This window comes from Panthera tigris, chromosome B4 (genome assembly GCF_018350195.1).
Source record: "Panthera tigris isolate Pti1 chromosome B4, P.tigris_Pti1_mat1.1, whole genome shotgun sequence".
Classification (NCBI taxonomy): Eukaryota; Metazoa; Chordata; class Mammalia; order Carnivora; family Felidae; genus Panthera; species Panthera tigris.
This window is the reverse complement of record NC_056666.1, coordinates 6,515,880-6,540,782: the sequence shown is the minus strand read 5'-3', so window position 1 is coordinate 6,540,782 and position 24,903 is coordinate 6,515,880. Positions and strand designations below refer to the sequence as shown.

Here is a 24,903-nt window from a genome sequence, read left to right as displayed (position 1 = left end):
TGTATCGAATATTAGGCAGCTGATGAGATCATGATTCTCTAGAACAGGACCGGACCTGCAATACGTTAATAATAGGTGTTGATCGGTCAGCGATTATTTATGAAGTCTCTTTAAATTTTTCGATGGATGGCATACAGTTGCTTCTTCCAAATACTTTTAAAACGCCTTTGGTTTTTTTTTCCCTTTGTGAAAAAGAGCGTCATTAAATGTTGAGCTGATGGCTTTATTTATTCCTAGAGTAAGATATAGGATGACGAAATTTTCTATTATTATTTATTATTTTGTGTACAAAAATCAGGATTAATGAAGGAGGAAACATAGTAAGTATAAAGGGGTAATTTTCTTCAGGTACTCAGCTTCTTTAGAGAATATAGAAGTATTCTGGTTTTCTATTTCTTCTTGAGTCAGTTTTGCGCACACATTGGTTTTTTAGGAATCTGTGCATTTCATCTGTATTTTAAGAATGTTGGCAAAAGTTGCTCATGTTGTCGTATTACCTTATTTAAGTTCTTTGTCATTTGTAGATGTAACATTTTTTATTCTTGACATTCTTCGTTTTTTAAAAAGCAATCTTTGCAGGCGTTTGTCAATTGTATTAGCTTTCAAAAACCAGTTTTAGCCTTGTGAATGCTCTCTGTGGTTCCTGTTTTGTTTTGTTTTTGGGTGGTTTAATCTATTTTTTATTTTTCTGATTTCTAAAATTGAGTCTTAGCTCATTAATTTTCAACCTTATCTTTTTACATAACTGCTTTCAGGTTATAAAATTTCCCTTAATTTCTCACATTTTAATATGAAAGTTCTATTCCTTATCCTGACATTCTAGATATTTTTTAATTTTTGGTGTGATTGTTGTGTGTAGTCAATGTTCATTTAGATTTATTCCGATGTTTACCACTTTATTTTCTTGTAATTCAGTTTTACATCTTAGATCTTCCTTCTGGGATCCCTTTCCTTTGAAAAAGGTATGTTCTTCAGAATTTCCTGTAGTTGGTGCGGGCGGGGCCGTTGTTGATAAACTCCGTATTTCTTTGTCGCAAAATGTTTTCATTTCTCTCATACCACCAAGAAGTATTTCTGCTGTGTATATAGTGCCGAACGGACAGGTATTTTCTAGTAGCACATTGACAGTGTGATTCTGTTCTCTTTGGCTTTTTAATGGTTGCTGAGACATCAGTTGTCAGACTAATTATCATTCTTTTCATGACAATCAATCTTTTCCCCTCTAGCTCCTTATAAAATTCTCCTTATTTCTGGTGTTTTGTGGTTCCACTATAATGTTTCTCAAGGTTTTCTTTTTATTACTTTTTATTAAATGTATTATTTATTTTTGTTGGGCTTAATTGGGTTTACTGATGTTGTGGATTCTTACTTGTTATCAGTTCTGAAAAATTCTCCGTTATTTTATCTTCAGATATTGCCTCTTCCCCACTTCCTCTTTTTCTTTTCTTCTTAGCATTCCAGACAGATTTCTCATAGACCGTATCCTCCACATTGGTTAATTTTTCTCCCATATTTTCATCAGCCTCTGCTGCAGATGTTCTTGGTCATTTTTATAGGGTCCTTTTGTTGTTGCTCTTGTTCCTTACAGATTTGAATTTCTTCTTTTATTTCCTTAAATACATTAAGGACAGGTCATTCTTGAATGACACAGGAGTTCGGGGCACCAGCCCCCAGTTAGGGGCACTGACTTCCCATGTAGTTGAAAATACATACAGGCTCCCCAGAGCCTAACTACTGATAGCCTAGGGTTGGCCAGAAGTCTTACTGATAAACATAAAGTTGACGAACACATATTTTGTATGTTTTATGCATTATATGCTGGAAAAAATACCTGTGTGTAAGCGAGCTTGTGCATCTTGAACCTGTGTTGTTCGGGAGTCAGCTGTAATACCAGTGTCTGAAATCTTTAAGGTCTGATTTTTTTCTTTTTATCTTGTTAATGAACATTGTATGTTTTGGCCCTTTTCTGATTGGTCAAATAGAAGCAATGAGGGGTACTTCCTTATAATATTATTGTCAGGACTCACCAGATAAATACGTGTCCTAAATTCTGGGGAGTGGTTCCTAGTGAGCTCTTAAGAGGTGTTACCCAATGTAACAATAGTGCTCATAATAGCAACGATCGTTACTGTTGAGTGATGATTGATGGTGAGCTCATATCTTCTTACACTTTGAGATGTCTTCAAATGTTGGGCTGCAGACGGAACAGATTTGTGTTTGCTTCTGTCAGACAATAACCCACTTTAATTAAATGTTCGGCTTGCCGGTGTTTTGGACGACTGGTTTGCACGGGCTGGTTTGTGGTTATGAATTCTCAGGGGATGTTTCCTTTTCCTCCCACTCACACCCGCCATCAAAGTCAGCGCCAAGGTTTTGCCCAAGATGGCTTCCCGCAGGCCCCTGGCGCGAGGTGGTTATTTCTGGTCATTTGCGGTTCCTCCTCCCGCCCAGGATGTAGCCCCCCTGGAGGTGTGCGCCTTGGGGCTTAGCTTCCGGGGGAGAGCCGGCTGTGGACGCTGTGCAGCGCAAGGGCCTTGGTGCCTGTCGGCTGTCTGGTTCCACCACAAAGCTGTTGCAGTGAGTCGGGCAAATGCCCTGCCGGGAAGTGATGGTCTCCCCGCTGCAAGCTTTCATCTAGATTTTTGCTTTCAGCGGACGTTTGGGTTCTGAGCGTTCCTTACCTTTTGCCAGCTCATTAATCCATTTGACTCACACTTCAAAAAACAAACATTTGTTAGTTATTTTCCGTGCAGGAGTTGGGTTATCTTCCCCAAACCACTGCAGATAGATGTTTAGGACTATTTTTTGAATGTGTGACTCGTCTTTAACTGAGGGCAGCCGGCTCTTTTTATGTTGCCGAATTCCTCTCACTGGGCAGACCTGGGTGACAGTCATGCTCAAAGCCGTGCTATGGATGTGGTGCATCTTTTGGAGCTTTGCTTTGAAGGATGATAAATAACGTAAAGCATTATTTTTATGTTGTGTTAAAGCAGATACATCTGTGGCGAAGTAGCAAGTGAGGTTTCCTTGGATATTTTGAGTAGAACTCGTGAGAGCACAAGGAAATTGTCGCCCTGGAGTGTGCTGTCTTTACTACTCAGTGGGAGGGGGCTTCTGGATGAGGAGACAGGGCTGGTGATTTCTGTTGGTGGCCCCTCACCCCGCCCCCCCCCCCAATAAAAATGGCGGGCTCCTTTAGCTGGAACTAACAACACTCTCCATGATGATCTGCCAGTTGAGAACATTGCGCACGATGTCCCCAAGTGGTCACGTTGTTCTCTTTTTCCCTTCTTTGTCATTGTTTTTATTTATTTTTTAAATTTATTTTGAGAGAGAGAGCTCACGTGTCGTGCTCATGAAAGTTTACTTATTTTGAGAGTGAGAGAGAGCGAGCGCTCACGTGCATGCTCATGAGTAGGGGACGGGCAGAGAGGGAGAGACAGAATCTCAAGCAGGCTCTGCACTGCCAGTGCAGAGCCCACCTGGGGCTCGGACTCACCAACCGTGAGATCGTGACCTGAGCCGAAACCAAGAGTCCGATTGATGCTTAACCGACTGAGCCACCCAGGCTCCCTGTCATTAATTTTCCATTATTTTCTCTTCCTCCTCCTTTTCTTTTTCCCTCCCTGCTTCACTTTTTGGACCTTTTCTTACTGATTTTTTTTCTGTTTGTCACGACTATTGGCCTGCATGAGTGGAGGGTTATCATTCATTATGATAATACTTGCTTTAAAGCATTTCTTAATGTAATGAAGCACAAGGTTTTTTGGACTGGTGCTCTCCCACCCCTCTGCTACCTGCTTCCCCCGGGGCTCCACCGCAGGAACCAGCCCGAGGTCTCCATTACAGGCAGTACTTAGGCTCCGTGGGCATCTGGTCTGCGTCACGCTGCTCACTGTCACGCCCTGAGAACAGCCAGAGGCCGTCCAAACGAGCGCGGCCCTGTCCAGCACACTGCGCCTTATTGATGGGACACGCACGTTTGAATTTCACATAATTTTCATGTCAAGCGCTGCTGATTCTTCCAGCCATTTAAAGGTATAAAAATCATTCTTGGCTTGTGGGTGGTAAAAACACGGGTGGTGGGAAGGATGTGACCCGGAGCCCTATCTACCTGTCACCTTAGACGTACTCTGCGACATTGTCGGCGGCTCAGGTCCTTTCGGTGGCTTCTTTTTGACCCTATTGGTCACTTTGCATCTTCGTAACGTTAAGATACAGGTATGTTTCAATAAACGTTCTAGAGCCCATCATGAAATACCAATTTTTAATCAACGTACACGGGCTTTCTAAGTCAGTTGGGAAATGCGTCAGTTGTAACTTATCTGCGATACATACAGACAAGTAAACAAATGAAATATGTCAAATGTAAATAATAGCGAAGGCTGTTTTCTTTCACACCCTACTCGGAATCATGTGTGTTGGTAACTGGGCAGCCCTTAGCAACTGTTGCCTTTGGTTTCTCCATACTGTCTCCTTTCCGGAATTTCTTTTCGACATAGATAAATGGAATTAAAATGTTCTTGGGGCACCTGGGTGGCTCAGTTGGTTAAGTGTCTGACTCTTGATCTCAGCTCAGGTCATGATCTCATGGTTGGTGAGATCGAGCCCCGTGTCAGGCTCTGTGCTGAGAGCACGGAGCCTGTTTGGAATTCTCTCTCTCCCTCACTCCGCACCCCTCCCCTGCTCTGTCTCTCTCTCTCTCTCTCTCTCTCTCTGTCTCTTAAAAATAAATAAACTTTAAATTGAAATGTTCTTAATGGTAGATGGCACTTCTATGGTATTTAGGCATAGTTCAAAAGCTCTTCAGTGTATTTTATATACATAGGCTTTTATGTTGCCCTGGCAAGCCAGGCCTCTTGGCGACTTTGCTATTACTCAGAACACGTTAGCGATTTATTAATAGACCCTTGATGCAAAACCGGTTTGTGGGACACCTGTGGTTAAGTGCCTGCCTTCAGCTCAGGTCATGTTCTCGCAGTTCGTGAGTTCAAGCCCCACATCCGACTGCGCTGACAGCTCAGAGCCTGGAGCCTGCTTCAGATTCTGTGTCTCCCTCTCTCTCTCTGCCCCTCCCCTGCTCACACTCTGTCTCTCTCTCTCAAAAACAAATAAACATTAAAAACCTGGTTTGTAAGTTGGGGGCTCCCTGTAACTGTCACAAGAAAACCAAGTCATCTAACGAGTGATTTGTTCCTGCCCCTGCTCTTGGACCATAGCGGCAGAGAGCCTCTCCGTGGCCCCCGCTCCTCTGTGACAGCAGATATCGCTGATGCTCTTGGGTCTGTGATATCCTGGCACTTTCTGTCGGTCCAGGCAGGATCGTCACGAACGGGCAGAAGGAACAGCGATGAGGGAAGAATGGAACGGTACTGACTTTCTGCATTCCCGTGCCATCTTACTCCTCCCGTGGCCAGACGAGACGGGTTCCTGTCCAGCTCTGCCCCGGGCCTGTGCTTATATCACCACTCGTAAAAATCACCCTGAGATGATGGCAGTGAAAAGATTCCATTTCTCTTTGTATCCGTGAAGAAATAGTCTAAAACTGGAAGAGTTGTAACTAGGAAAGGTTACTCTAAGAGGCACATGCATTTCCAGACGAATGCCATTTGGGGCTGGTTTTAAATCTCAGCGGTTCACTGTGTCAGGGCTATTGAAATACTGGGTAAAGTGACAAAAAATCAGCAAGAGCTTTTGAGTTTTTGACAAGTCAATTCCAGGCTGTCGTGAGAGTAAATGTTTAAATAAGGTCCTGTTGCATTATCTACTCCCTTCTTTTCAAATCTCAAATTATCCGATCTTCTCCCCGTGGAAGGAATAATGGTTGCAAAATGAGCAGGAAATTTATTCCTCTCTACTCATCTGGCATAAATTGTTTGCCCCACATACGTTGAAGAATTACTGCTTCCAAGGCTGATGTGATAGTTTTTGTGTTGTTAAACAGCTATAAATCTCATCTAATACGGTCTCCGTGATAACAGGAAGAAAACTGTAGGTTAATATCTGTTATATTTCATTGCTTAAAAATAATTGTTACTGGTAAAACTCCATTTTTACAAACATAATTTGATCTCGCATAATTGATAGAAGAAAATTTGGGGAACCTGTCCAGGCTCTGTTTACAGCTGATTTTTTCAAAAACTGCCACATGCAGTGATCCAAACGAATTCTGTTTGTGTAATAAAGAGGGCAGAGTTTATAGTGAGCTCTCAGAATGAATTACCGACAGTTACAGAAGCAGCATTTTTTTTTTTTTACCTATTCTGATCCTTATGCAAAATTGAAATATTTTGCAATATGCTATCATAGCATTTTTGGGTAGGTGGTTTGTTTTAAAAATCACAGAAGACAAAATCTTAGGGGCTTATTTGAAATTTCCTGTTCAGTTACTGAAGGTCTTGCCAGAGAGAGGGGAGAAATAGATGCTAAGATATTCCTACTTTTAGGGCGGCTACTGCCTGCAGACCAGCACGGCTATTGTTTCAGGTACCGAAACTGCTCAGCTCTTTCTTCACTGGGGAGGGAGAGCCGTGCCATAATTTTGGTTCTTTCCGGACAGTTTCCTTTTAATTACGAGCTGATTTATGGTTTTGATTCACGATTCTAGCATTATGGAATGTTCCTTGCAATTAATCACTTTCATTAGACTTTTTTTTGGTCATAGCGACAAAAATCGAGCCAGCTAATTGCCTGGGTATCTCTGTTTTTGGAATAGTCATTGCAACTCCTGTTTGTCATGTGCGGGAACTTCACCCGGGTGACACCAAGGGTCAGGGTTCCACGTCACTGCCCGCTTTGGAGCTGTGAGCTCTTACTCAGCTGTGGTTAAGCTAATGAATAGTAATCAGTTCCCACGGCATGCCTAGTGAGTCAAGACTGATACAAACTGAGCTCATTGCTGAAGTGTTTCTCCCGCATGAGTAGAAGAGGGAGGGTGTCTGGAGTCCTTATTTTGGGGGTAGACCATCTCTTGTCTCAGTTGGAGCTGTCTCTCTGGGACCAGACTCTCCCCTGCTTCCCCGACCCGTGTTCCGTCCCCCGAGTCCCTGTGCTCAGTGGAAGTTCTAGTCCACATAACCATACCAGATTGATTCTTGAAAACTCCACCCTGGGCCAGATTCTGAAAGCAATTTGGAACCACTGTGTTTTTGTCGCTTTGATAGTGTAGGGCTGTTGAGATAGATTCCCCTGTCAGTGGGCGGCCTCGGAAAGAAGCAGGGGTGAGGATCCTTGAAGGAGGGAGGCGTGACGGAGACGCCAACTTTTTTTTTTTAAGTTTATCTATTTAATAAATAAAGGAGAGTGGGGGAGGGGCAGAGAGGGAGGGAGAATCGCAAGCAGGCTCTGTGTGGCTCGATCTCACGAATATGAGATCATGACCTGAGTTGCCATCAAGAATCAGACGCTTAACCAACTGAGCCCCCCACGCGCCCTGAGTTACCTTTGAGGGAGCTTGGACAAACTGCCTGAATTCTCTGCTTTCAGTTATGTGAGATCAAATGATGATCCTAAAAATGAAGCTTTACTAGTAACAGTTATTTTTTTTTAAATGTATTTATTTATTTTGAGAGAGAGAGAGAGAGAGAGGGAAAGAGAGAGAATCCCAAGCAGGCTCCGTGCTCTCTGAGCAGAGCCCGACGTGGGGCTAGAACTCATGAACCGTGAGATCAAGACCTGAGCCGCGGTCGGATGTTTGACTGACCACCCAGGCTCCCTGTTCGGAAGCGATGAACTATAACATATTTATTCAGTTCTCCCGAATAGAATGACATCTGAGCAGAGGGCTGCGTGAAGTGCGGGACCAAGCCTGGGACGTATCTGGGGGAAGAGTGTTGTGGGCAGAGGGAACAGTAAGCGTAAGCGTCCTGAGGCGGAAGCATCCTTGATGTGTAAGAGGAGCACCCGGGAGGCCAGCGGAGCGGGGCGGGGGTGTGCGCTGGGGAGAGCATCAGGGGAGGATCGGAGCCGGGGCCGGCAGGGCCCAGTGGGCCGTGGTAAAGACCGGCCTTTCTCCCATCAGCGGGTTTTGAACAGCCGGGAGCTCGGTCACGGCCTGTGTCCTAGGCGGATCATTCTGGCTGCTCTGGGGAGGCAGCAGGAATAATCCAGGTGAGAAATGCTGGTGGCTCGTGTCAGGGTGCTTGCGTCTGGGGGCTGGGGGATGTGGTGGGAAGGCGGGAGAGAGAGCATTAGAGCCAGGGCTGGCTCCAGGGCCTTTGGTCTGAGCACCTGGGGAAGCTCGCTCGTCGCGGGGTCCGGACGTCGTGTGGGGAGAGCGTGCCGGGGGTGGGAACCAGCCGCTTGTGCTTGGCCGTGTCGAGGCGAGGTGCCGGTGGAGATGTCACGGAGGAAGGTGTCCGTGTGGGTCTAGGGCGCAGAGGGCGGTGCTGTTGGGTGCTGGAGCCGGGTGCTGTCGGCGCATGGTGTTGGAAGCCGTGAGACCGGATGAGAGCAGTCGGGGGGCGGGTGGAGGGAGAGGGGACGTCCTAGGACTGTGCTCTGGGACACGCCAGTGTTTTGAGGTTGGCCGATGAGGGGAGGCGGCAGGGGAGACTGAGGCGTGATGCCCAGCGAGGTGCACCGAGAGGGCTTGATGGCCCGGAAGCCAGGTGTCCTGGTCAGTTGGGGCGGCTGCAGCAAAGCACCGCAGACTGGCTTAGAGGCGACGGGGCTTGCTTCCTCCCAGTTCTGGGGGCTGGACTTCTGAGACAAGGGGGCCGGTGTGGGTGGTTCTGGGGAGGGCCGTCTTGCGGGCCGCAGACTGCCAGCTTCCCCTCGTGGCCTCCTCGCTGGGTAGACGGGTGGGGGAGCCCTCGGGGCCTCCTCCGTAAGGGCACTAATCTCATTCATAAGGGCTGTCCCTTTGTGACCTCATCGCCTCCCAAAGGGTGTCAGATCCTGTCACCTTGGGGGTTGGGACTTCAACCTAAGAAGTTTGGGGAGGCACACAAACATGTACTCCACTAACATAGGAATGTTTTGTAAGGAGGAGGGAGTGATGAGACATTTGGGACGCTGTCCACAATGTCAAGTAAGCGTAAGACTGAGAACCGACCGCTGCCTCTGGCAATCCGGAAGTCCTTGGTGAGCTTACCCTTCTGCCTACTCAGTCTTTCCCATTCTGTGCTGTGCTCTGCGGGGCTGGCCCCACCTGGTTCATGGTGCTCGGCTAGGTTGCTTCCCGATAGCTGGACCCTGGCACCTGTTGTGGCCTCTGCCCTTGGTTTCGCCAGGTGAGAAATCGATCTGCGAATTTTGCTGTATGGAGTTGTGGGAGTACAAATTTCCTAAGAGAAGAAACACGTAAAAGAGTGAGGTTATGTTGGGACTGTTCTCCAGCTTGCAGACCTGTAATGTAGACAGTATTCCATCCCATAATTTTGGATTGCTAATGGCTATTGCAATGTAGACATACAAAATGTGTTTTGATTTTTTGAGAAAAAAAAAAAAAAGAAACTATGTCACTAATATTTTTTCACTAGCGTGCTTAAGAAATGTACCTTCGGTAAAAACATTCTCATGTAATGTAGTAATGGAAAGCATTTAATTCTACGGTAACTGGATAATAAATCCTATTTTTTAAAGCTTATTTATTTTGAGAGAGAGAGCACTACTGAGAGCCGGGGAGGGGTAGAGAGAGAGAGGGAGAGAGAGAATCCCAAGCAGGCTCTGCCCTCTTGGCCAAGAGCCTGATTACGGGGCTTGAACTCACCAACTGTGAGATCATGACCTGAGCTGAGATCAAGGGTTGGACGCTGAACCGACTGAGCCGCCCGGGCGCCCCAATCCTGTTGTTAAGGGCATGTTTTCTACGGTCTCCGTTTTGCCAAGACGTTCTGTTTTGGGATAATTCAGAGTATCTCAAATGTTTTCATAGGATTTGTCAGTAGAGGAGAGTTTGAGTTTCATTAGTATTCAGAAAAATGGCAGATTGAAAGAATTGACCCACAACTGGGGCCATGTTTTACAGTGAGGCATGACTGCTGGGTCAGCTGACAGAATGCCTGCAACCTATTGGCGCTTACGTTTGGACCTAACTGATTAGGTATGAATCATGCCTCTTCTCTCGAAGAGCATACTCTGAATCTTCTTCACCTTTGCTGTAGCGAGAGGGATTTCGTTGCGTATCGTAAGTATGTCAGATCTCAAGCCAGATGCTTACAGATAGAATCGTTGCGTTGCTTTTCTCGTGTTACGGTTCACATTCAGTGCTGACACACTGTCAGTGAGGGGTAATTAAAGATGCCTTTAATTATTGTAATTAGCATGTTAATCAGATCTGTACATTAAGAAAGTAATCTTCAGTGAGGTGTTTTCACGAAGTATTACTCTTTTTAAATATTTCATTCTAACGGAAATAACATTTCATGAGGTGTGGTGGTTGGGGTAAACAGGAACTTCTGTCTTAGTTTTAGCTTTCTTTAAGTATCTTTTTTTTAAATACTTATTTATTTTTGAGACAGAGAGAGACAGAGTGCTAGTGGAAGAGAGGGGGAGAGAGAGAGTCCCAAGCAGGCTCTGTCCTGTTGGCTCAGAACCCGATGTGGGGCTTGAACTGACGAACTGTGAGATCATGACCTGAGCTGAAATCAAGGGCTGGACGCTAAATGGACTGAGCCACCCGGGTGCCCCAGTCCTGTTGTTTAAATGCATGTTTTCCAAGGTCTCTTTTGCAAGACGTTCTGCTTTGGGATAATTCAGAGTATCTCAGTGTTTTCCTAGGACTTGTCGGTAGAGGAGAGTTTGAGTTTCATTAGTATTCAGAAAAATACTATTGAAAAATACTAATGAAAAAATACTAACTCCTAGAGAGAGACAGAGACACAGAATCCAAAGCAGGCTCCAGGCTCCGAGCTGTCAGCACAGAGCCCGATGTGGGGCTCGAACTCACGGACCACGAGATCATGACCTGAGCCGAAGTCAGACGCTTAGCCGATTGAGCCACCTAGGTGCCCCAGGAACTTCTGTTTTAAATCATTTAAAATTGACTCACCCGGCCTTATGAATCTTTTAAAGTGGACCCACAGAAGGAGTTTTGAGGAATCTGACCCAGAATCTAAAGTTTTGTCGAGTAATTGTCTTTATGTCCTAGATTCCTGAAATAATTTGTGTTGCGCATCTGTTTTATTCTCATGATTACGCAATACGTATGTTTGGAGGGGTTATTCTGAGATTGACGTTTTATACATAGCATGTAAATTAAGAGACGTCTGTCTGTTGGAAATGCATTCTTTGGTATATTTGTGACCGATCATAGGCCTGCCTCATCTCTTTGAATCTCACTGGTTGAACGGGGACTAGAATAGCTCGTCCATTGGATTTTTGGGGAGCACTCACTGAGGCGCTGCGTGCGAAAGCGTTTGGCTTAGTGTTTGGTACACAGCGAACTCTCTGTAGCTGTTTTGTAATCAGAGTTGTAGGGTCTCCTATCTGCTGGGTTGGGGAAAGATGCCACGTTGATTCCTTTGAAAGGAACAGTTGTGTTTTCAATTGTATGGGCACAGGTTAAGAATCTTTGCTTTAGGGGATATAGTAACTGGTCAAATTGGAACTGTAGTAACGGGCCTGTCTGGGATGAGGAAACTGACCTCACTGTTGGGGTCTTGGTTAAGAGACGTTCCTAGCAGTCCAACATATGGGTCGTATGGGATCTGTAGAGCCAATCTTGAAAGAACTGACATCTTTTAAAAAAAAAAAAAATTTAGTGTTTACTTTTTGAGAGAGAGACAGAGCCTGAGCAGGGGAGGGGCAGAGAGAGAGGGAGACACAAACTCTGAAGCAGGTTCCAGGCTCTGAGCTGTCAGCACACAGCCCGACACGGGGCTCGAACTCCGAACTGAGCTGTGAGATCAGGACCTGAGCCAAAGTTGGATGCTCAACCAACTGAGCAACCCAGGCTCCCCACATCTTTTTTTTTTTTTAATGTTTACCTCTTTATTTTTGAGAGAGAGAGACAGCGAGAGAAAGAGGGAGAGAGAGGATGCACATGTGCACACGCACACAAGTCGGGGAGGGTCAGAGAGAGAGACACACACACACAGAATCCAAAGCAGGCTCCAGGCTCCCAGCTGTCAGCACAGAGCCCAACGCGGGGCTCGAACTCACGAACTGCAAGATCATGCCCTGAGCTGAAGTCGGACGCTCAACTGACTGAGCCACCCAGGAACTCCAGAAGAACTGACATCTTGACAGTATCCAGTCTTCCTATCCATGAACATGAACTATCTCTTTATTCAATTCTTTCGGTTCATCATGATTGTTTCGTGCTCTGGAGAGGTCAGTCTTTTGTGCTATTCAAACCTTCACCTGATTCGGTGAAGCCCACCCACATGAGGGAGAGCAGTCTGTTTCACTCAGAGTCCATCGATTTCAGTGTAAATCTCATCCCACATCATCCTCACAGAAAAATCCAGGCTAATGTTTGACCAGGTGTCTGGGCACTTGTGTCCCAGGCACGTTCACACGTGAAATAAAACCATTACAGATAGCAATTGTGCAAATCGTCTAAAGATTCCCCGGCTCATGTAATGAGATATATGCAGAGGGCACGTTAATGTAAATTTTATGCAAGCTTGTTTTTTTTCCTTTCTTTTAAAAGCTTACACCTAAGGGAAGCTTTGGGAAAATTTTGAACGGAAGCTATTTGGCTGCAGCAAAGAAAGTAACTTTACAGAAAGAAATAAGTCAAGTATGTGTGGGAGAGAGATACCTGTGAAAAAAAGTCTTTAACAAAAAAGTGTCTTATTCCATTGAACTTGGAGCCCTGGCCCTTTGTGATATGTCAATTCAGTCCCGACACTTTCTCTGCAGCATGAACTAATAAAAGACGTGTAGGAAGTTTTTTCTTAGTGGAGAGAAAAAAAAAAAGTGACTCTTTGGAGGAATATTCTTTAAAAGCAGGAACGCGTTTGAAGCGATCGCAGAAATGCCTGTAGAGTGAGATATTGGCAGCTAGAGAAGAATTGGAGAGAATGTGCTAGAATCGGAGAAATTCCACGTTTTATTGGATAAAAAGTCTCTAAGCAGGGGACGGTGATTGCGTTTGAAATGTCTTTGCCTTCTAGGCTCTTAAAGATACGGTGTGGAGTAATTTGAGTTCTACCTTGAGAATGTCATAAATGATTCTTATCTGTCTGGCTTTTGCTTTGGAAATCTTGGTTGTCTGTGGCGCTGGGAGGTTGTTGGGAACTTCAGGGAAGCAGTTGAGGCCTGGATAAGCGCTGCCTTGTATTTTTTTGACTTCTGGGTGATGCCTTTGCCTGAAATGAGCAGGTTCAGGGCTGCCTGATGGGGCTGTAGTGTGTGCTCCTTGAGAAGGAGAACTGCAGAGAAATGCCGAATGTCTGCCCTACCTCCTCAGATGTTTATGATGCCAGCTTAATTAAAAGGATGGATCTCTGGCTTTCTGGGTTGTATGTGCCACAACTGAAAACTAAAATGATTACTTAATATCACATGTGAGCCGTTGCAAGCCAGGCAAATGAAAGAAACGGCAGCTCATTTGTGCACGCTTGTGGCGTGCTGTGGCGTTAAGTCGTATTTTATTGAAAGGTCTGTGTAATATCCATGGAAACGGTGGTTCTTCGTCGGAATCCGACAAGTTGTATTTCAACACGAGATTAGGAAAACAGACACGGTTTCCGAAGCCATCGGATCTGTCCGCCCTTACTTCCCGTGACGGACTTTATGAAACACCTGCTGTATGCATTTGTTACTGGGTGTGTGGAGCGCCGATGGAGTGGGCAGGCAGATAGGGACTGTCATTAGGCAAATGAGTACAGACGTGTCATTGTACATTGTGTTCAGGCTGTGAATGGAAAGGCTCTGGGACTCCAGGAGGCAGGACAGCTGATCCTGGAAGTTAGGGAGGACCCATGAGGGAGTTATGGTTGAGGGCAGGAGTTTGCTGGGGACACACGAGGGGGAAGGCGTTTTTGCACCAACGGAGGAGGGTGTTGAGGCCAGTAATGAGGCCACTGGAAGGGAAGAGTTGAGAGGATACCAGTGTGGAGAGCGAGGGGAAGAGAGAGCCAGTCAGGCAGGACATCGGGCCAGGTCTGGGAGTTTGAAATTTACTCTAAGATTTAGTGGCTGCATGAAAGGATCTCATGCCTTGTTTTAAAAGGCTCATGTTGAACATAATATTCAAAGTCAAAAGCTTTGCCGTATCTAACAAAGAATTAATATCTGACATAAATAAAGAGCTCTTACAAATCAATATATTTCTCTAAAAGATCAAAGCTTGATTTGATGGATGACAGGTATGAGATGCCTTCCAGAAACCCATGGAAATCTGTGAAGCAGGCAGTGGAATCTGAGATTCTAAGGCTCAGAGAAGAGGTCTGGGGGCGCCTGGGTGACTCAGTCAGTTAAGGGTCCGACTCGATTTTGGTTCAGGTCATGATCTCACGGTTCGTGGGTTCGAGCCCTATGTTGGTCTCTGTGCTGACAGCTCGGAGCCTGGAGCCTGCTTTGGACTCTGCGTCTCCCTCTCTCTCTGCCCCTTCCCTACTCGTGCTTTTTCTCTCTCAAAATAAATAAACTCTAATAAGAAGAAAAGAGGTGTGGTTTGTGGAGATAAATTTGGCGGTTTGGGGCACGGCTGTGATTGAAGTCACGTGGGTGGATAAAAATTGTCCACGGAAGGACCACCGAGTGAGAAGAAAAGTGAGCCAGCCCAGGACCAGATTCTGAGTAATCCTGAATCGTTGGAAGTGAAAGGGGACTGAGAAGGCGTGGCTGGAGAAGGAAGCAAGAAAAACAAAATCCAAGTGATGACTTAGAAGCCCAGAGAGGACTTTGTTTAACCGAGGACATGGTCAGCCGTGCGGTCCAATGGCGGCTTGGTCGTCGTGGGGGCGGAAATTGAATGGATGGAATGGTGAATGAAGAGTCAGGTCTTTGCTGAGGTTTGGTTTTGGAGGGGAGCAGAGGAATTAGGGTATTGACTGGTTAGAGTTCAAGGGCGGTTTTTGTGGGATGGGTCATTCGAGAACTTGTAGGTGGCTGCTGAGCTCAGTGGTTTTCTTTATGCTGCAGAGCTGAGTCTTCCTGCTTTGGTTTCGGAGGGGCACAGACGGGGAGTCAGAGGGAGGCAGGGATGGGGACGGTGGGGTAGGTGAACGACGTGGGTGACAGGATTGGAAGTGGGTGGTTGTTAAGTAAGGGGAACAAACATGACGGTGGCGGTGGCCCCTTCGGACAGGCGTCCCTTCCCTCTGCGTGTCGCCGGTTCGAGGCGCTCCCTGCTGCCCCCGCCCTGGATGGCACGGCCTGTCCTCGAGTATTGTGCAGTTCCCCCCACCCCCTCAACAGTGCATTGCTGCACATCGAGACGTCCTGAAGTCCTCGCCTCATTGAAACAGGGGAATAAAATACCGTAAGAGCTGATCAGAATGCATTCATTTTCCAGGGAGCTGTGACCGGCGTGAATCGTAGGAGTAACGTCACTACAAGGGAAGTGAGGTTGCAAAGCTGTTGCTTAAGCCGGATTGTAGTGTCGACGGGAAGAGATCTGGCTGGAATTCTGGGTGTTAGGATCATCTCACGCGTGCTCGACTTCTTGCGTGTATGTGCCTTCGTGCGTGCCACGGAGAGCAGAGGTTTGGTTTGGGTGTGGACGACACGCAGACCACGGGATCGGTCGCCCTCTCGGTGGCGTCCACTAAAAATTAAGTAGCTGTGCGTCCGCATTCATGACGGAAGCATCGTGTAACCTGTTCACTGTTGGTCTTGTTCTCAAACTTGAGCCAGTGCCTGTCTTCGCGCGTGACGGATCCTATTGTGTTAAGGCTGTGACTGCAGAGTGTAACTAGAGAGATTGCATGTTACCGCTAGGGAGCAGGTGATCGGTTTTTATAATAATGTGAGGAAGCAGGAGCAGAAGCTAAAAGTGAACCGGATTCCCGTCACGGTTTACATTAGGAATTACTTTCCATAAGGCAGATTTTGATTCTCTTCTCCGGTACCACTTTGTCAGTGTTGGAAGATGCGATCGTTAGCATGAATTAGCGTTAATATCCAACGTGGGGAGAGGCAATGAAGGGATGAGAAGGCTAAAAAGTATCATCACGCTCCGGAAGAAAGATTTTATTCTAATGATAATGTTTGAAATTAATAAAATAGCAACCATGTGTCTTTTTTTTTTTTTCCCCATGGTTGTCATTTTATATCCATGATCTGATGTGCAGGTTTATTAAAAGTTAAATTTGGATTGCCAGAAATCTGTTCATGTGTAATTAAAACATCATTTGGAGGGGCGCCTGTGTGGCTCAGTCAGTGGAGCATCGACTCTTGATTTTGGCTCAGGTCATGATCCCAGGGTTGTGGGATTGGGCCCCACACATGGGATATTCTCTCTCTCTCTCTCTCTCTCTCTCTCTCTCTCTCTCTCTCTCTCTTTCTCTCTCCTCTCTCCCTCTGCCCCTCCCCCATTTGCACCCCCGGTCTAGCTCAAAAAACAAAACAAAACAAAACAAAAACCCCACCATTTTGAGATGTTTCATATACGTTTTTCTAGAGGAAAACATAGTATGTTATATAAACATTTTAATGCATTAAAGAGGGAATGATGGACAGCATTATCAAAGAATACTTCCCTTTTCCCCAGGGCTGATACTGTGCCACCAGAGTCGTAACTGCAAGGAAGCTTTTTCTCATTAAATGCTTACAGCTGCCCAGTGGAGTAGCTCCCATGAAGTCACATATGACCCCGTAATAAGCTAATTTCAACACAGAGGAGCTCTCCTGCTCTCATTCCCAATATTGAGGAAAATTCTGAGCAACGTGTAGAATGTTAAGTAGCAAAGACCTTTCTTGTTAAGAGTCTGCATAAATACTGGCCAAGTTTTTTTTTTTTTAATGTTTTTTTAATGTTTATTTTTGAGAGAGAGAGTGCGAGCTGGGGAAGGACAGAGAGAGAGAGAGGGAGACACAGAACCCGAAGCAGGCTCCAGGCTCGAAGCTGTCAGCACGGAGCCCGATGCGGGGCTCGAACCACGAATCGTGAGGTCATGACCTGAGCCCAAGTCAGACGCTTACCTGGCTGAGTCATCCAGGCGCCCCAATACTGACCAAGGCTTTAATGATTTTCATGGCCTAAATGTTCCATGTTTTAATTATGTAGAATATTCTGAGCCTTGTACCACTCGTGGTTTCTACTTCGACCTACAGTCATGACTCTCTTGTTGGTTTCTTCCAACAGCTCTTAGATTATGTCTTTGTGAAATCCTGATCTTCAGAGCAAAATAAGGATATTCCATTTTGTAATTGTTCAACTATATTTATACAACTGAAAGAGCCCTGGAAGGTTGAATTGAAACTTTTCCTCCTACCCATAGATGGCGAGTACCAAAGAATGTGTGTGTGTGTGTGTGTGTGTGTGTGTGTGTGTGTGTAAAGATAACGTTTTGATATTTTTCACGAGTTATGTCTTCATCTACGTCGTGTTTATTTCTGAAGACAGGAATACTTTTATCCGCATGTTCGAAGCCCAGGTGTATGTAATGTGGTCCGTTGAACACGGTAGGAGCCGATCAATCCTGTTGACCTGTGGAGTCATTTTAATCTATTCTTCTGGTTGTGGGAACAATTTAATTTAACCCTTTATGCAAAATTAATGTGGATTCTTCCCTTTAAAAACCTCCAAGGGAAAGAACTTTATAGTCTTTTACTCTTAATAGTAAGTAGAGGCGCTTCCATTCATAATTCAAGATCCGCTGTTGCCTCCTTGCCTTAGTGAAGTCAACATTAAAGAACAGTTTCCTGATAAGTCCAAGGCGGCGCCTGACATCTTATTGTGAAGCCCCAGTTCTGTTGTGAGCCTGGAGTTTCTGTGGATTGAACACCCTTATTTCTCTCTTCTTCCTCCAGAGACCCCATTAAAATGATAGTAAAGGAATAAAAAATGCATAAACCCACAACAGAAAGGATTGGAAGAGAGACCGGTGCAGAAAAGAAATTTCAGAATGTTCCTAGCAGCTCGAAAGGTGATGAAGGCTTGGTGACGGCCAAAACTCGGTGGGGGCTGCCACCACCCTGGACATCCTTGGCGGGGGGCCCTCGGAGTCCCTGCAGTGCTGGGTGGGGCTGGGACTCACCAGGTGTAATGGGGTGTCTGCAGTCAGAACACTTCCCAGGCTCTACGTCCCCACCCTGGTGGGACACCCGAGGACCAGAATCCGTGTCTGTCCCCTAGGCTCATCTCTGGAGAAACGGACAGAAGTGTCTGGGGGGAACCAGAGAGGCTAGTTTGGGGGTTTGCTTCAACGACGGGAGATACGCAACACCCACTCGGAGTCAGAAGCCCCTGCTCCGGGACAAAATCTCACCTGCAGGGTTTTGTGTGGTCTACGGTGTAAGGGTGATGCGTGACCAGGGGCCAGCAGGCACTCCAGGAGAACCTCTGATGGAGAGAAGGAGGGAGAAAAGGAAACAACAGAACACCCCCGCATCAGAGGTTGCAGGGTATACAGGAGGAGAAAATCCTCTCATTACTGTATCGAGAGTGTTTGAAAAGGGCAAAAACCAAGAAAAGCTCTGCAAGAAGGGAACGGTCAAAGAGCAGGACAGAGCCATTGCAAATTATAAGTATGGCCGACGAAAGAAATCCAAAGAAGCTTTGGTTAAAAGCGAACGGAGAAAATTGCCAGAAAGAACAAAAAAAGCCTGTGTGTGTTTAAACCCTAAGACAAAGGAGGATATTTGAGTGAATGCGGCCCTGCTGCTCCTTGGTAGTTATTTTCATCTTTCCGGGGAGCGGAAAGGTAGGACAGTAGCCGGTCTGCCTTCTCCGTGGACCTGTGTGTTGAAGCTGGTGACACGGACGAAAAGGTGAGGCGTGTCCATCTGACTTCCGCCTGGGTCTCAGTGCGCAGCATCTGCCTGAATGGGCAGCTTGTACCCACAAGCCAGTGTCCACAACAGGCAGCTTCCTCGAGGAGTCATGGATCATTGAATTCTCTCTGTTTACATGTGCTTGATGGGCCTGGGAGTCCAACACGTGTGGTGTTTTCCCAAATCCTGGGGAAAAAAAATGATGGTAATCATTCTGCCTTTTATTTGGAACCTTTTTTTTTTTTTTTAACGTAGTCTCTACACCCAATGTGGGGCTTGAACTCACGACCCAGAGATCAAGAGTCATATGGTCTACCGACTGAGCTGGCCAGATGTCCCTATTTGGAACTCGCCGTTTTGGGATCTGGGGCGGTCTCTAAATGTCTTCACAAAAGATGTCCGTGCGCGTGTGCGCACGTGTTTTCTTTTTCTGAAACTCATGTTCATGGTTGTTTCCTTCAGTGAGATGTGGGTTCCTCCCCAAAGCGAGGTGTTAACATGAGGTGTAACTTGGATTTTTAAAAAAGCAGCGTTGGGTAATATATGTGTGTGTGTATATACGCACACGTATATACGTATATGTATATATATTTTATATATACTAAGTTTATATAATATTAAAACTGAATAGAATCTTGAATACACGTTCATGAGAAGGTTGTCAAAAGATCCTGATGTTAGTCTTCTAATGAATAAAGCGTCTTCTTATGAACTTTTAGGAGTGTCTCTGTGTAAGTTAAAAAACGTGGGGAAATGATTCCAGTGTTGTGGACAGACTTTGATCCACCTACTTTATTAATCATTTCTTTCTCTCCGTAGAGTCCGCATTTGATGTCATTGGGTGTGGGGCAGGTTGTAGGTTTTGTGAACTTTAAGGTGTAGGGCATCTGAAGGAAAAGGTAATGACCACGGGGCCAGAAATTCGTTATTCCGTTTGAGAAAGATTGTTCTTACGTCCATGCTAGTTGATTTTGAGTCTTCGCAGAGAGATGTTCTGTAGGAAATGAAAATATGCAAGTCTTTTACAGTCTTAAAATTTCTAATTAGAAACTTACATGGACACATAGGAAAATACAGATCAATTTCTATTGCAATGAATTCTAACGAATTTCTGGGCCGTTTTTATTGTACTAGAATTTAACGGACTTGAAGATTACTTAAAATAAATCTATTGACTGAGAATTGTAGCCGGGTATGCATAGTGTTTTTATATATGGCAGTATTTTCTGGAATAGATTTTCCATTGGAGCATTTAGAATTTGGAGAACTAAGTGTTGACCGAAACAGGTTTTCTTCGAAAAGTAACGATATTCCTGAGAACTGTTTCCTTACTGCTTTTTAATAAAAAATTGTCGGCGTATCTTTACAGCTAAGATACATTTTTCACGGAGAGTAATTTGTCCGGATGTTCCATGGTGCATAAAAGATTGCTTCGGAGCCTCGTGTAGAAACATTAATGGCTAGTCGTAGGGCTTCTGGAGTAGACGGTTCACAAGGTGTAAATTTCAGAGCCGTCCCTAGTGTTCTCTTGTGGTGACTCAGCCCCCTTAAATTTCAGCCTCTTATGATGTCTTCATAGAGTGATGGCATATTTAAAACATTTTAACTGAAATGTTAACTTTGATTGTGTGGAAGTCAGAATCAACCCTTACATGAAAAACTGCACTTTCTTCTCGTAGTGGATACGGACATAAATTCTGTCAAGTACAGGACCATTTTTCACTCAACTACGCTTCTTGTCCTTCTTTTGTAAGGAAATACGAAATACATCTTGACCGCGTGCGTTTGTATATTGTCCTGATCTCGAAACTTTTGTTTAGACAGTCATTTGCATATTATCTCTTATCACGCCTGCAATTTAGAGTACTGACCTATCCCTGTGCACAAGCTTTGAGCATCACAGAGTCTCACGGAAAGATTCCTAGTAAGATTGGCATCTGCGTGCTTGAGCTTGAGGTTGACTCTGACGTTTGTTTTTTCTGTGAACTTGGGAAAAAGTTTAAGAACATCCTCCTCAGAGCCTTGTTATGATGATCGAAAGATACAGAGTAAGTTAAAGGGCTTTGTAAAGCATAAGGTGAATACAATTTTTAATCCGTTTGTCTCGTACGCCACTGCTCGCTGGTCTTGTCGGTAACTGCAGGCGTGTAGGAGGGCTGTCTCCATCCATGCAGGCTGCTGTAACAAAAATACCACCCAGTGGGTGGCTTATAGACAACAGAAATGTATTTCTCACGGTTCTGGATGCTGGAAGATCCAGATAAGCCGGCAACAGATTCTACTTCTTGGTTCATAGTTGGTGCCTTTTGTAGTGATTTCACGTGGTGGGAGGGGCCAGGAAACTCTTGGGTTCTCATTTATAAGGGCACTAATCCTATTCTAAACCCAGTTACCTCCTGAGGGTCCTACCTTCTAACACAGTCATCTTGGGTGTTGGGATTCAATATGAATTTGGGGGGACACAACCCATTTTGTATATAGCAAGGGGCTAAGTTAGAAATGGGTATAGCATTGAAAAATGATTGTTGCCCTTTTTTTTGTTAACATTTATTTATTTTTGAGGGAAAGAGAGACAGCGTGTGAGCAGGGGAGGGGTGGAGAGAGAAAGAGAGGGAGACACAGAATGTGAAGCAGGCTCCAGGCTCTAAGCTGTCAGCACAGAGCCCAACGTGGGGCTCAAACCCACGAACTGTGAGATCGTGAGCTGAGCTGAAGTCGGATGCTTAACTGACTGAGCCACCCAGGCGCCCCGCCCCGATTGCTGCACTTTCCAATGATGGAGAAGAACACAGTACAGGTTTTGCCCCAAATGGATGCATTTCCTTATGAGTGTGTATGTATAAAATAAGGAAGATGGTGTTTTATTAGAGATAAAAATCTAGTGGCGAAAGTTGATGAATGGGTGAGTTGTTGTTTGTTTAATCAGGGCCAGGGTTAGGACACTGTATGGCTTAAAGCTGGACTTTTCAGCCTTGTCTGGATCCATTTTATTTTGCCTGGATTCTTCCACTTTGATTGTTCTCTTGGTCTCACCATCATGAACAGGTGCAGGTGGGGGATCCTGGCCGAGATGCAGGTTAGAGACTGAAGTGGCAGGTGCTGCCATTTTCCCCTCCTGATGGTAGCCATGCAAAGCATGCTCATGGTTTTGATCTGAAATTTGTGGGGATAAGCAATAAATATTTGGTGAGCGTGTTTAATAATTTCATATATACTTACAACGAAACAATAGCTATGATTTATTAATTGCCTGGTACGTGCCTGGTAAGGTTATGTTTTGTTGACATACGTTTCTCCATTACTCCTTATAGCATCCCCTGAGCAGAAATGTCGTTAGCACCGTTATACTGACGAGGAAAGACCATGAGATACATTGGGTAACTTACTCAAAGTTACAGCCAGTGATGGCAGAGCCAGCCACGGAGTCCAGAGTCCCCCTCAGGCCATGACGTAACCTTTTCCCTCCATACCTTTACGTCCTAGTTGCCCTTCTGTTATGACTCTGTTCCTTTCAGTTTGAGCAAGAAACTGTTAAACTTTTTTTTTAATGTTTATTTATTTTTGAGAGACAGAGCATGAGCTGGGGAGGGGCAGATAGAGAGAGAGGGAGACACAGAATCCGAAGCAGGCTCCAGGCTCCGAGCTGTCAGCACAGAGCCCGACGTGGGGCTCGAACTCACAGACCGCGGAGATCATGACCTGAGCCGAAGGCGGACGCTCAACCCACTGAGCCACCCATGCGCCCCTTGAGCAAGAAATGGTTGTCTCATGCCTTTGCAGAGCACAAGCAACTCACGAAAGCTAAGTAGCGCATGTATCGTCGGCCGGGCTCCGGGGCCGGCCGGCTCTCCGTGGGATCCACAGAGTGGCCGGATGGGGATCTGAGGCTCGCTGCCCTCTGTTCCTGGCGTTGTGGATCCTGTGATGCCCCGGGGAAGGTCCGGGGCCTCTCCTGGGTGTGGCCGTAACCTGGCGAAGCCTTTGGACATCTGTGATTTGGGAGCTAGGCCAGGAGTGCCGTGTTCCTCAAGCCTTGGGTTCTAAGCGCTTGTTGACTGTTGACTTCCGCGTCTGCTATTCCTTTGTTCAGAGATGTCTCGGCCAAGTCCTTCCTTGTCCTGGGTGTGGTCCCCGCTGCTTGGGGCGCCGTCACTTTGGTACTTAGAGACCCGCACTAGCTTCCGCTTGGGTTTCTCTGCCATTAGCCTCTTCTGTTTCCATCCGAGCCTTTATGCTGTTTGCAGATTCAGTTTATGCAGCGGCTTCCCGTTTATTCAGTGTTCATGCTGGCTTTCTGGGCGGCCGCGTGGGGTGTGTCACCGTTCCACCCCCGGAGTGGACGCTGCCTCCTCCTCCACGTCTCCCTCCCTGTGCCTCCCCTCAGCTGCTTCTCTCAGTCCAAAAATCCCTTCTTCCTCTTCTCCACCTGTAAAACCTTTCCTGTCCTTCAGAGCCCGTGGCTGTTTTTCCACCTGAGTCTTCTGCCCCTCACGGATCCCTTTCTTCTTGGAACCTCCCCAATTTTGTGCTTGACAGTATCTTCTTTTTGCCCACGGAAGTTTCTGAATACATGCTAAGACAACAGGGCCCCGTATTCTTCAGCCCCCTGGATACCCAGCAAAATCGAGGCCCACCGGAGGCATGAAGTCACCCGCTGATGACAGATTTCTTGTCTTCATTTTAGAACTGAAGCCTGGTGCTTAAAATTAAGAAAAGTATCGAAAACCACACGCGTGTCCTGGGAAGTGCTGTGATGTGACACTTCTCGGACACTCCCCTGCTGTGTTGAAGTGTTGTTGTTGTTTTTTTTTCTTCTTTTGTCTTGCCAGCAATCAAAGAGAAGTACACAGACTGGACAGAATTCCTCATTCGTGATTTGACTGGTTCCCGGACGGCCCCCGCCAGCCTCCTGGAAGGTGTATGTATTGTTGCTATTCAGCTGTTCTGTGTCTGAAGCATGACAGTTACATGAGCGCCTTTGCATATATCCTTCGGCAGGTGCATGTGTATGTGCGGATGTCTCCACCCCAATGGCCTCACTTCCTGTTTGTTTCATGAGTTGCTTTGGTTAATCTTACGGCACTCAAGACACTTCACCTGTGTTCCAGTCAATACGTGGAAAATTTGCCTCACGTCTCTCAGTGATAACATTAGGATATCTTTCCACTCTCCTGTACATTTAAGTCTCCATCCTATATTAGTGAATATAAAGTCCCGTGGAATAACTGATCTCATGGAGGTGACCACTAAATATACGTGCTCTGGTGTAGTCTTGGGGTATACCGATAAGTGGTTCCATTGACTACTCCGTTCTTGGATGTATACCCTCATGATGATAACACACAGGTGTTACATAATAATTGAATTAGCTTCCCCTTATGAAAACAAGGGGAGGATTGGCTAATATTTCAGTGCGGTTAAGGTATTTTTAAGGTACTGAGGAAAAAAATAGTTTAATCTGCAACCTTGATGGTTCATTTAACAATAATTTCGTGATAAAGCATTTAAATATTTACCATATATAATAGGAGGAACAGTGCACTGTCAAAAATAATTACTGAGTTACCAAATCTGTTTGAAAAATTCCCCCCGCCCACCGCCCCAAACGGGGAAACACATAGTAAATAACAAGGAATACGGTGTGGATTTTGACACTCATTATTCTCTTAACGTTAACCGTAAATTTCCCTCTTCTCATCAATGACATTGACTTTTGGAGCACTGCTGTGTGATACATAGTTATCCAGTGTTGTTTTGTGAAGATTTTGCCTAATGTGTTTGCTTATCTTAATGGCTCTTAATTCAATTGTTTGGTTAACAAATCAAAATGATGGTTCTTCACCCTTTCAGAAGGACAAATTGTCTTTCTCTGTTCATTCTTTTTTTTTTTTTTTTTAATGTATTTGCCCTCACGGCTGACTGAACAAACACCCTTTTCACGTCCTAACTTACGCTGAGAGGGTCGCTTATACGGGGCCGTAATTATATATCGTCTCTAAACTAACTGTCGGGTCAGGTGTAGAAATAACTTCACATTATTGTCGAATGTAGCCGATCATTAAACGTGGA

The 24,903-nt window shown here is 45.6% G+C and overlaps 1 protein-coding gene across 15 annotated transcripts in view; it reads left to right on the top strand.

Annotated features, from left to right (window-relative positions):
- Positions 1-24,903, top strand: part of SFMBT2 (Scm like with four mbt domains 2) — a 233,049-nt gene that overhangs the window by 88,088 nt on the left and 120,058 nt on the right. For 11 of the 15 annotated variants that reach the window (XR_006219594.1, XM_042990985.1, XM_042990988.1 and 8 more), the window contains one exon: positions 23,664-23,752. The exons of 1 other annotated variant lie outside the window; for it this stretch is intronic. Coding sequence is in view for 12 of the 14 variants with exons in the window: in XM_042990985.1 (XP_042846919.1) it covers positions 23,664-23,752 (89 nt within the window). In the remaining 2 variants the exon portion in view is untranslated. Of the gene's footprint in view, positions 1-8,918; positions 9,085-17,871; positions 17,988-23,663; positions 23,753-24,903 lie in introns of those variants that run through there. 3 more of the 15 variants (XM_042990996.1, XM_042990995.1, XM_042990997.1) reach the window with 3 other exon arrangements.